Genomic DNA, 13,590 nt, shown 5'->3' on the forward strand with positions numbered 1-13,590 from the left:
TTCTTAAATTTTAAAAAACAAAATATGTCCCTTTTCCCGAGCATTCACGAAATTTATGTAAGATTATTTAAGTTTATCATATTTAAGTTTATCATTATATAATAAGATATAATAAGCGATATTATTATATAATATTCTATAATATATAAATATTATATATGATATGAGATCAAAAAGAAAAAATTGCAATGTATATCAATGGAGAAAATGAAATAAGTATGTGGAAAACAAAATGGGTATTCTTTACAATAACATTGTAAACCAATGGAAAGGGATGTAGCGCAGCTTGGTAGCGCGTATGTTTTGGGTACAAAATGTCACGGGTTCAAATCCTGTCATCCCTACCTATTACTTCGGCTATGAATAATAAGGAGAGATCCATTGAGATCAATTAAACTTGGCCATACCTAATCTTTTATTTTTATCATATTATATATACTAATATGATAGTATAGGCATTAAAGTTATATTTATATTGAGTAGTTAAAAAAAGAATCTTTTTACTTACATAGTCATAGTCTGATTTTTTTGTGATTGAGATAAGAAAGCGCTCTTAGTTCAGTTCGGTAGAACGTGGGTCTCCAAAACCCAATGTCGTAGGTTCAAATCCTACAGAGCGTGATTTTGTTCTTATTTTGTTAGGTGAAAATTTATACGGAAAAAAGAAAATAGAAGAACAATCCGAATTTGACCTCCTGCGAATTAAAGAAAAGAGGAGGTCAAAAAAAACAAGGCGTTAATTAATATTAATTAAAGGTTCAACTGATCACCACGTCTATATTGTAAATATGCAGTTACGAATAATCCGGCCAAAGTAATAGGAATTAGGCCTAAGACGATTCCAAATAGAAGAACTTCAATCATTTCAATTTATTTGAAAAAGGGAAAAAGAGAGGTAATATCTATCCTTAAATATTAATCCATATCGCCCATAAATCTCAATAAGCAAGAATTGGAAATTAACACGGTAAAGAACTAGAGAATAGCTCTAATACTATCGAAAAATTTTCTTTTTAGAAATTTAGAAATTATAAATAAAAAGAGTTCATTCAATTTATTTCAAATCAAATAATCCGTATCTTGCTCAGACCAATAAATAGAACTAAGGTTATCGTTAAAGCCACTAGTAGAAAACCGAAATAACTAGTTATAGTAAGCATAAAGGAGCTAAATAAACTTTTTTATACATATACTTGTAAAGCAAAAGTACTTTCCTAAGTTCCATTTTTTTAAGATAAAAGATACGAAGATAAGTAAAAATACCAATTGAAAGAGAAAAAGTTAAATTGAGAATTTTATTTTTATTTATCAATTAGAGAATAAAATAGAAAACGAATATGACAATAAATAAATATGAATTTATTAAATTCTTTAATAATTTATTAAAGAAAAAATATTCAAATTATTAAATATTAAAAAATATTAAATTAATATATATTTCAATATATAATGAAATCTTTTTTCATTCATAAAATAAAAAAAACGGTGTTGTATAACTTCATCCAAAACCCTTTCTTGGAATTACTACGAAAATTGCTAGAAACTAAAAAACAAAATTGGAACATTATTTCTATTTTGATAGTTTCTTTTCTTTTAGTTTATTTCATTTATTTAGTATTTGGATATTTGTATCGTTTTTTATATTTTAAAATAAAAACGCACCTCTATTTTTCTTTATAATAGCTTTTCCTTTTTACTTTTTTCGATTTTTTCGTTCCATATTATATGAATATTAAAACGAAAAAAACTTTTTTCTTTGTAGTTAAATGTCAAGAAAGGCCTTTTACTTTTAGATCTAATACACGAATACGTGCATCACGAATATTGATTATTACAATTCTTTTTTCTTGTTATCCTTCTTTAGTATTCTCTACTATGCGGTACTTTTAAATTTAATAATTTAATGGATGACTAACCAATTTCTTAAAATGAAAAAAAGTGAGGGATTCCAACAAAAAACTCTTTTTCTATAACTATAACCCTAAAAGTTTTGGATTTCAAATCTATTCACATCTAATTTCATTGCGGAAATAGGATAATCTCTTCCATGAATTCTTATTGTAACCCGTTGAATTCGCATTTTACCCGATCTTCTCGGATGGTACAAAGTTCTATGAAAAAGAAAAAAAGAAAAAGATTATCTAAGACTTCATTTCGATACTGATTGAAATTTGGAAATTGCGTTGCTGCGTCAGAAGAAGGATAGCTATACTGATTCGGTATACTTTAAAGAAACCTTGGGTACAATATTGACGATCTCACAAAGATTTCATTTCAGTAAAATTGCATTTACTGATCTCATCTTTTACAGAATCGATCCCTTTTGGTTGTACAAGAATATGTGGAGGTCGGTATGTCTGGAAGCACAGGAGAACGTTCTTTTGCCGATATTATTACCAGTATTCGATATTGGGTCATTCATAGCATTACTATACCTTCCCTATTCATTGCAGGTTGGTTATTCGTCAGCACGGGTTTAGCTTACGATGTATTTGGAAGCCCTCGTCCAAATGAATATTTTACGGAGAGCCGACAAGGAATTCCATTAATAACCGGTCGGTTTGATCCTTTGGAACAACTCGATGAATTTAGTAAATCTTTTTAGGAGGCCCAATGACCATAGATCGAACCTATCCAATTTTTACAGTACGATGGTTAGCTGTTCACGGACTAGGTGTACCTACCGTTTCTTTTTTGGGGTCAATATCAGCAATGCAGTTCATCCAACGATAAATCTAATACCAATTAATTATAAAACTATGACACAATCAAACCCGAACGAACAAAATGTTGAATTGAATCGTACCAGCCTCTACTGGGGGTTATTACTCATTTTTGTACTTACTGTTTTATTTTCTAATTATTTCTTCAATTAATAGAAGAAAATAGTAGAAAAATAAATAAGAATAGGAATTATCTTTTCCCATCGGAAGGATATCATTTAATAATTATCTACGACTGTTTATGTCTCTAGCACGACCACTTGATTAAATGGGGAAGGAGTGGAATAAATGGCTGATACTACTGGAAGAATTCCTCTTTGGATAATAGGTACTGTAGCTGGTATTCTTGTGATCGGTTTAATAGGCATTTTCTTTTATGGTTCATATTCCGGATTGGGTTCATCCCTGTAAGTAGTAAGTAATCGAATCGGGTGAACTGAGTTGTAGACATGAAAGCGTAAAAACTCAACAGACCCTCTCGACCTCGAATCAGACGGAGAAGGGGGGTCCGTTGAGTTCTTAATAAACATAATACTTTATTCGTATAAGTGATAAAATCAATTGATAAAACGGATTGTCCTTTTTTTTCATATATATTTCAAATATTTCAAAAAAAAATCTATTAAACTTTTTTTTGGGTCGTGTTTTTAAAAAAGTAACGGAATTACTTTATTTAGAACATTTGTTCTTCGACAGTATCTATTGATACTTTCAAATCAAAGTTATAAGAGGAGTTCTCCGATTTCTTTTTCCTAGACGGCATACTATAATATTTTCTAAATTTCTATCGATCCAATATCATACCCATTTTTCTAGACTAATAGAAAGACTAATAGAACCTTATTCTATTTATTTTAGTATCTCAAAAAATTAAAATCGTTTTTTTTAAGTTCATCAGTATTTACTCCAAAAATTTCCCTTTCTTTTTCTTTTTTGGTTTGTCCACTAGTTGTTTTTTACGTAAAAAAAATCGAATTGAATTTATACATATAAAATAAAATTTAAAACTACATAGAAAACGGAAAAGAAAATTATGAGAAACCTAGGAAAAATATAAACTAAAGATTGTCATTTTTGAGGGATGGGATCAAGAATCATTATTATTTTGACACAAGAAAAGGATGTGGAAAATTCCTTTTCTTGTGTCAAAAACTAGGAATACGAATAAAAAAAAATTCTTACTAGAATCCTTTGTTATCCCTCATTTAGCCTTTGCTTTTCCGCTTACTTATCTTATTCTTATGCTTAGTATCTGACAATAAAATAATAAGATAATCGCACGGCTCCCCCTTTTATTTGATAATTTTATTTAGACTCTAAAAATGAGATTAAAAAAACACAAAAGAGGGGATACATTCAAAAAGTCTTCTTACCAATATACATATTATGACTAGAAATGTGGTACAAATAATTTCCAAAATCTGGTCTGGTAGAAAACAATTTTTAAAAAGTAAAGAGCTCCTCAATTTTTTTTATCATATATAATATAATTACTAATTACCAACTTTTATTCGTTTTAAGAACTTGATGTTAATAAATTTACAGATCTAGAAATTCATTTCGGACAATTGAACCTTCTCAAACTGTTTCTTTTTAAGAACCAAAAATATTTGTGCCAAAATAACCGATGCCAAAAAGAACAAAAGGCCTTGGACACGTAATGGGTCTTGAAGTACTAGTTCTGAATCCCCTTGACCAAATCCACCTACATTCGGATTACTTGTTAATGGTTGATCAAGTTTGACGGACTCGCCTTCTAAAACAAGAAGTTCTGGTCCTCGAGGTATAATATCAATCACTTGACGTCCCTCTGACGCATCCGTTATGGTTATTTCGTACCCTCCTTTTTCTTTTCGTATGATTTTGCTTACTATACTGGCTGCTGTAGCATTATAAACCGTATTGTTACTCTTGCTTCCGTCGGGATAAATCTGACCCCTTCCCCTGTTTCCGCCTACATATATGGGATATTTTAAAAAATGAACATCTTTCTTAGTAGCGGGGTCTGGAGAAAGAATAGGAAAGGTAATTTCACTATATTTCTGACCAGGAACAGGACCTATCACAAGAATATATTTTTTTGTGGGACGATAACTCTGAAAAGACAGATTTCCTATCTTTTCTTTCATCTCTGGCGAAATACGATTAGTAGGGGCTAATTCAAACCCCTCAGGTAAAATAAGAACATCCCCCACATTCAAAGCGCCCTTTTTACCATTAGCAAGAACTTGTTTCAATTGCATATCATAAGGAATTCGAACAACTGCTTCAAATACAGTATCAGGAAGTACCGCCTGTGGAACTTCAATATCCACGGGTTTATTAACTAAATGACAATTGGCGCATACAATACGGCCAGTTGCTTCGCGTGGATTTTCATAACCCTGCTGTGCAAAAATGGGATATGCGTTTGAAATAGATTCCCAAGTTATTATATATATCATGAGTGATGCGGAAATGGAACGAGTAATCTCTTTCTTTATCCAAGAAAAGGTCTTTCTAGTTTGCATGGCCCAACCATTGATTCTGAAAATTTCTACAATAAAATTAGGTAGGTCGCTCGCATAGTTCCCTATCCACGATACTGCTATTTACTGAAATTGTTTTACTAAAATAGAAAATAAATATAGGAAGAGAGTCATTTGGATGTATAGAAAAAAGAAAGATATATTCTATTATAAATTTATAAATGGATTATATATATATATTAAATATAGTATATAGTAAAGTTTTGTTTGATAATAAGATTTTGAATGTTTTACTTATGTACAAAATAACAAACATTCTAATTGGATTCATGGATCATTTTTCAGTCATTCATTGAATGATAAATCACTACAAGTGACGGAGATACACGATTTAAATAACGAAAAATCCAATATTTGAAAATTGTATCGAGGATGACTGGAAAAGTGGAAACAAGGCCAGATATAATTTGATCGTTATTAGCAAACCCAAAATCTTTGTAGACAGAGCCGATCATTAGTTCCCAACCGTGGGGTGAATGGAATCCTATACATAAATCGGTTAATAAAAGAATGGAAAAAGCTTTTATTGTGTCGCTTAAGTTATATAAGAATTCTTGAACCCAAGAATTCAGAATAATAAGTTCTTCATTACTTAAAATAGAATAACCGCTTAGAATAATGAAACAGATTATATTTATTGAGAAGTGCAAAACCATATGGATATGATCCTCATTGTGCATCTTGATCAATTGGATCGTTTCTTTGTGGACTCCGATACGAAACTTTTGTAGACGTGTTGCCGGATATTCCTTTATCATTTCGTCCAAGTGAATGAGTTCCTCTAATTCTATGAACTTTTCTAGAATACTTTTTTCTTGGATATCATTTAAAAAAGTTTCAGATTTACTAGTATTACACCAATTCATAACCCAAGATTCAAAACTTTTATTAAATAAAAAAGAGATCCACCAGGGCAAAAAAACTATAGCTGTAAGATATAGAAGGGGGATAAATGTTTTTTTTTTCATTTTTTGTTAATTTTTAATGAACCCGCCTCGGTTATCGATTCGATATGATCTAATATTTCTTATTTCTATCAAGCATAAGTTCTATTATGAGGTTTCGAACTTATGAATCTATTCCCTATTTTTGATTTGTGATTCAGTGGTTAGTCCTTAGAATTTTGAAAAAATACAAAAAATATTGTTTCTAAGTATCTCAATTGCTAAAATTTTGATTTCTAGATCCAAGAATTCCGTTCTATCAACAAAACAAATATTTCGAAAAAAAAAATGCCCAACTTACCCATATTCCACAGGAATACTTTAGAAAAAGTTTTGAAAAATATTGTGATGTGATAATCAAAAAAAGTGTCAAAAGGAAAATAAGACAGAAACGTTATCATCCAGCCCTTTGTTCATTAAGGAGGATAAAAAGAAAGATAACAAGAAACGTTGAGAAAGGAAAGATAATTTCTAAAGAGAATTTACAAGATATGATCTATCCATATCTAATCTCTCAATTTCAACTATTGAAAACTAAAAGAGAATTTCTTTATTCTATATTTTATTCCGAAATGCTTTGTTTTGATCTATGAAATGGATTTATTATTTCGATTTATTACTTGTTTTGTTACTAAATTTATTGAATTTAGATATGCATAAAATTAGATATGCAGAAAAAAAAGTTTGATTTTCGAACTGTTCCGTATATATTTGTATATAATTATAATATAATAATATACGTCTTCTTTGGTTTATCAATATTGTATTGTGAAATTTCAGTTGAGTTATGCTATAGAAAAAAAAGACTCTTGGATTTTGTCGCTCCTGCTAATAAAATGTTAATTCTTCAGCTCATTTCAAAATACTTCAATTGATACACGCAAAAAATAGGCCAATTCCGCTACTTTTTGCTCAATCTCTCGTGGAGTCAAATTCTCATCAGTACGAGTCAAAGGAATGGACCCACGGCCTCTTATTTCTATATAAAGGACACGCCGAGCATAAATACCCTCTTTAACTTCTATTCGAATAGACTGAATATCTTTCATAAAAAATCGGAATAAGATGCGACGATTTTTTCCAGGAAATCCCCAGCGAAAAATACACACTATTCCTTCTTTTCTATCGAATCGATCATAACCACTACCTACATTCCAAAAAATAGTGCACCACAAATAAGAACTAATAAATAGACAGGCGATCCCATAGAAAGACATCACCATCCCTTGTGGAAAAAAATTATTTGCTGAGACGGAAATAAAGATATCAAATTTCTGCCAAGATAGCTGGAAATTCCAACCAATAAAAATCCCAATGAACCTAAAAAAAGTAGAAAGGCCCAAAAGAAATTACTTGTTTTGCGAGACCCCGCTAGAAGTTCTATCCATATATGTTCTGATCGCCAATTCATACTAATACTATAATATATATTATATCCGGTTATTTTTTATTTGAAGTGGGAGACTAGCCCAAAAAAATTTGACTTTCTTTTTTTTTTCTTTCCGGAATCACTTTCATCAACTCGCATTATTCTGATGTGAATCTTTAGGAGGAATTCCTTAGATTAAAAAAAAGAGAGCCTAGCCCCTCATAGGATCCCCTATCTGTACATATATAAAAATGTCTGCACGTATATAACAAGCTTTGCATTTCTTTCAGGCATCCGCTACAGTCTCAATTTATTTTCAAATAGCCCATTTACTTAATATCTTATATTTACGCCTGCGCCTAAGAACCTTTTTCATTTATGTTTGAGAAGGGAGCTGTCTGCATGTTCTATCAGATTCTACTAAACTAAATAGATATCTGTATTATGATCCAAGCCTAAGTCTTGAAAAAATAAAGAAATAAAATCGAGAGAAAAAAACAAAAATATTCCAAAACCGACCAAATATTACTCAAATAACCCAAATCCAAAATCTTTATATTCATAGCCAAATAAGCTAAAAGTTTACATTTACTAGCCAACCACTAAATAATAGACACGTGTCACACTTAAAGTCAAAAAAGTCAAAAAAAACGTGTTAACAGCTGTAAAAACGCATGACAACATGACAGTAACGCGTCTGACACGCGTGTCAGAAAAGCGTGCCAGTCACACATCAACACGTGTCAGCGTGTTAGAATTATTTAAACATATATCATTTATGTATCTTTTATGTATCATTAATGTATCAAAATATATTTGCAACTCAATTTTAGTTTTTATGATTTTATTTGGTTAATTAATCAACCAATTTCACTAATTAGGCAATTGTACTAAATTTTTATTATTGGATGAATCTGTTTCAAGTCTTCAAGAACCCAGAAACTTAGATTAGTTAAGGATGTAATTTTGTCATAATGAGTTCTTTAAATATGGATATTCGAATTACTTTTGTTCATTGAAAATAATGTATCGGCGATGTATCTACAATGTATCAGTCTCTCCAAAATTTATTCGTTGAAATTAATTATAACGAGTTGTAGACTGTCTAGAAGTTATAATAAATGATATATCTATAAAGTATTAGCGATGTATCAATGTTGTATATATAATGTATCGTTGATGTATCTAATATATATACATAATAATATATACTTAAAAACTGAACCTACTTAAATTTTTATTAGAGATAGCTAAAAATTTATGGCAGATCAAACAATATGTTGTTAATAAGAGCATATGATTTTAAATTTTATAATCTATGGTGTATCTATATAATTTATTTTGTTAAAATAATGCAAAAAATAAAAATGTGGATCTACGATGTATCAGTTGTGTATCTATAATGTATCGACAATTTATCTACAATGTATCGTTTATGTATCTTTAATGTATCATTAATGTATCAAAACATATATGTAACTCAATTTCAGTTCTTATAGTTTTATTTGGTTAATGAATCAACCAATTTCACTAATTAAGCAATTTTACTAAATTATTTATTATTGGATGAATTTGTTTCAGGTCTCTAAGAACCCAGAAACTTGAATTAGTTAAGGATGTGGTTTTGTCATAATGGGTTCTTTAAATAGGGATATTTGAATTACTTTTATTTGTAGAAAATAATGCATCGGCGATATATCTACAATGTATCATTTTCTCCAAAATTTATTCGTTGAAAATAATTATTATGAATTGGAAACTGATTTTAGAAGATATAATAAATGATGTATCTATGATGTATCCACGATGTACCAATGTTGCATGTATAATGTGTCATTTCTGTATCTAATATGTATACATAATAACATGTACATCTGAACCAACTTAAGTTTTAGTTAGAGACAAATCAAACAATATGTTGTTAATAAGAGCATATGATTGTAAAAAGGCTTAAATGCACAAAAAATCACCAACTTTCGCGTGTTTTTAGTATTTAACATAATAACATATGATGCATCAACGGTTTATCTAAAATGTATCAGTGGTGTATATATGATGTATCCAATATGTATATACATAATAAACTGAACAAATAACTATATAATGTCTTCATTAAATTTGTCATTAGTTGAAGTTAATCTTACACATATCTAAAAAAACATTTTAGATATATTGTTAATGTATCTAATATGCATACATAATAACATATACATAAAAACTGAATCAAGTTAAATTGTAGTTAGAGATAACTAAAAGTTTAAGACATATCAAGCAATATGTTGTTAATAAGAGAAAATGATTTTAAATTTATAATTTATGATGTATTGACAAAATGTATTTCGTTAAAATAATCAAAAAAAAAATAAAAATATGTATCTACAATGTATCAGTTGCGTATCAACGATTTGTATCGATTTATCTATAATGTTTCAGTGGTGTATATATGATGCATTATTAATGTAACAAAAATGAAACTGAATCACAAATTTTGAGATACACCACAGCCAAAGAAGAAAAATAAAAAAAGGAAAAGCATTTACAAGTAGAGAAGATATAATAAGAGAGATTTAAATCTATACTAATAATGAATTGCCCGAAGTGGCATATATTCATACATCAAACAACAACAAACAATAGACGAAAACTCAATGAATGGTACACTTTAAGTTACAATACCAAGAATGAATAAATTGGTCCATTGCTCGTGAAACATTTTCTTTTGGAGAAGTTCATAGAGTTCCTAATCTCTATAGCCAGTTGACAAGAAACAGATCCATGTCAAATTCCGTCTTCACCCAATTCTCGATAAGAAATTGCAGCAATTCCGATCACAACCACCTCTATACCGGTAATGGCTATAACAAAGATAGCAAGCAGAGGGGCATCATCATCTGAACTGAAGTCAATGATGCAAGTGACACATCTGAAACGAGGAAAAACCAAAAAAACCATAACAAAATTATCAATTTTGATTGATTATATCAAATGGGTCTCAATCGCTGCTAATTAATTTCATTAATTTTGCAAAATCTAGCATTGCGAGCTATTTATAGAATAAATTGTAGGTTAAAAGAACAGTTTTCAGAGAACAAGATAATAGTTAGATTTGAGAAGAAATGGGAGTAATTATTCGGTCGTGCGATTGATTTGAGAAGAAGACGAGAGTAACGACGAAGAAATTTCATAATTAAATGGAAGAATAAGGCATCAAAATCGGAGAAGAGAAGTAGCAGGGGTTTAGAACATGCAATCTTTTATATGCTTGAATTAAACAAGTTGTACACGTGTACAGTGATTATGGTTGGCTAGGAAAAGTAATAATTTCAAATGTTGAGTCACCAAGAATAAATAGACAGTGGCTAGGAAATGTAATAAAAAACAGAGATGGCTAATTAAGAAAAAAATCAGCGTGAAGCTAATATTTTTGTAATTTTCTCTAAAATCGACCCCCGTCAGATCTAATCGGATCTAAAAAATCTTGTTTTTTTGAACATAAAGAGATAAAGAAGCCATCGCAATTGCCGGAAATACTAAGCCCACTAAAGGCACAAAAATAGAGGGTAAGCTGTTGAGAATTGTCATAGAATGGGCACCTCGATTTAATATTTGTACCTCTTATTTTTTATTTCATTTTCTTATTATTTGTTTTCTTTTTTATTAGAATTTTTAAATAAATTTTCTTTTATTATTCTATTTTTTTATTCTATTTTATCTATTTTATTTATTTGAATTGAATATTTTTATATAAATTTGATTTCTATAAATTGAATATATTTGAATATTTTTTTATATTATATTGAATTTTATTCTTTCGATTTAATCGATGGAATATTAAATATTAATATAATATTAATAATAATTAGTATTAATTATTCTATTATTCGTTATTAGAAGTTATTAGAAAGATTTCTTATAATCATTAAAATTTGTATATAATTTAATTATACTAAGTATATCTAAGTGAGGATATAGACTAAAGTGCGAAGAGTGCATAACTAACTAAATGACTTATTCATATTTCTACATGAAATAGGATAATCCATTTATTTATTATTCTTCTTTGTATTATCTTTTTTTTTTCTAACTTTCATTTTTGAATTTTTTTTTAAATTTTACTTTAATAATTTAATAAAAAGAAAGAGTTTTTACCGTTATAAATTCCCCAAAAATCCGTTATAATTTATAATCTGATCCGTCCATTTTTTTTAGTAAAAAAGGGAGTCCCAGGAGATATAGAAATATGCAAGACTCTCTATTTTCTATGCATAGGTAAGAAAAGAAAGAGCATGAAGTTAAGTTCGTTTTCTTTTTATTTATTATACCTTGCCCATTTTTTTACGAAAAAAAGGATTCACTCTTTTTTCTTGTTGATAGGGGTTTCTTAATTAGTAATCTGGAATACCGGTAAAAAAAATTTATCTGCATGATTCTTTCTACAATTTTCTCTTATGTTATGTCACAAAAATCCATTCTTCATATTTTTCCTTTGATTCTGCTAAAAAAATACCGGCTCGCCAGAAAAAAGAAGAAGAAATTAACGAATTGCAATTTCATTAATTTAACTATTTAACTTCAGACTCTACTTGATTTATGAGTCAAAGGAAAAAAATCATGAAGCTGAAGTAACTCATTCAGAACGCCTTTTAAAAGATTACATGGTACGATTGAATCGAATAAGCCCTTATGGAATAAAAATTCGGCTGATTGTGAACCTTCAGGTACTGTCTTATTCAATGTTTGTTCGATTACTCTTTTACCTGCAAATGCAATATAGGCGTTAGGTTCAACAATAATGATATCCCCCAACATACCAAAACTAGCTGTCACCCCGCCCGTTGTAGGAGATGTAAGGATTGATACATAAAATAACTTTTTATTCGATTGATAATCATATAAAGCAGAAGATATTTTAGCCATTTGCATCAAGCTCAAACTTCCTTCTTGCATGCGCGCTCCTCCGGAAGCACACACTAAAATAATAGGTAAACATTTATTGGTAGCATACTCGATCAAACGAGTAATTTTCTCACCTACTACGGATCCCATACTACCCCCATAAACTGAAAATCCATAACTCCAATTGCTACAGGAATGCCGTTTAGTTGACCTGTACCTGTTTGAACGGCCTCGGTTAATCCTGTCTTTCTTTGATAAGAATCAATACGATCCTTATAAGGTTCCTCTTCTGAATGAAATTCAATAGGATCCAAAGATACCATATCTTCATCCAGAGGATCCCAAGTGCCTAAGTCAATCGAAAGCTCAATTCTATCTGAACTACTCATTTTCAAATGATATCCGCATTGTTCACAAACATTCATTCTGGACTTCAAAAATTTCTTATAATTTAATCCATAACAATTTTCACATTGAACCTACAAATGCTTGTATTTTTTAGTTATATAGAGATCATTAGAACTTTCTCTTATAGTTAAATCGCTACCATTCGTACTAGTTCTTAGACTGGAACTCTCACTTTCACTACTATTTCCACTTTCCCCCCAAATGTAACTAGAAATGTAACTTTCGCTGTAATTGTTATTACCACTTAAAATATAACTATCAATACAGACTTGAGAACGAAGATAACTGTCAATGCAACTATTGATGTAATTTTTCCAACTATCTTTAGTATTATATATATAATGATCGTAGTGGGAATGGCCACTCCTATACCCATTATTCAGAGAATTCGAATTCCAATAACTATAAAAAGAACTTTCTAATTCACTCACAAAAGAATCATTGTTGTCAATCTCAAAAACTTTATTTTCAATATCCAAATATATGGAATAACTGTTCCCATTAATATCCGTAACTAAAAAAATTTCATCCGCGCTGAAATTCCGGATGTCCCTGACGCCGACTAAATGATCAACATTGCTGTAACAAGAGCTGTTACTATTACTCCAACTACGGGTGGTTTTATCTGTATCATTTAGAATCGGGTCTTCACTTACACTGGTATTTTCAAGAGGATTGAAACTATCTATTGATTTACTTAGCCTACACATGTATCCTAATTC

The 13,590-nt window shown here is 29.7% G+C and overlaps 1 protein-coding gene, 1 non-coding gene and 3 pseudogenes across 2 annotated transcripts; 2 read left to right on the forward strand and 3 right to left on the reverse strand.

The window, feature by feature from the left end:
- Positions 1-547: 547 nt before the first annotated feature.
- TRNAW-CCA (transfer RNA tryptophan (anticodon CCA)) lies at positions 548-621 on the forward strand. Its single transcript has one exon. It is a non-coding gene; the product is annotated as a tRNA-Trp (tRNA).
- Positions 622-1,476: 855 nt separating this feature from the next.
- On the forward strand, positions 1,477-2,835 carry LOC126653697 (cytochrome b559 subunit alpha-like; annotated as a pseudogene).
- Positions 2,836-3,979: 1,144 nt separating this feature from the next.
- LOC126653701 (cytochrome f-like) lies at positions 3,980-8,049 on the reverse strand (annotated as a pseudogene).
- LOC126653692 (chloroplast envelope membrane protein) lies at positions 5,434-6,644 on the reverse strand. Its single transcript, XM_050347626.2, has one exon. The coding sequence runs from the start codon at positions 6,217-6,219 to the stop codon at positions 5,533-5,535; it is 687 nt and encodes a 228-aa protein (XP_050203583.1). The 5' UTR covers positions 6,220-6,644; the 3' UTR covers positions 5,434-5,532.
- A 3,620-nt stretch (positions 8,050-11,669) lies between the features above and the next one.
- LOC126653686 (acetyl-coenzyme A carboxylase carboxyl transferase subunit beta, chloroplastic-like) overlaps positions 11,670-13,590 on the reverse strand; it is a 2,037-nt pseudogene continuing 116 nt past the window's right edge.

This window comes from Mercurialis annua, linkage group LG6 (assembly GCF_937616625.2).
Source record: "Mercurialis annua linkage group LG6, ddMerAnnu1.2, whole genome shotgun sequence".
Classification (NCBI taxonomy): domain Eukaryota; kingdom Viridiplantae; phylum Streptophyta; class Magnoliopsida; order Malpighiales; family Euphorbiaceae; genus Mercurialis; species Mercurialis annua.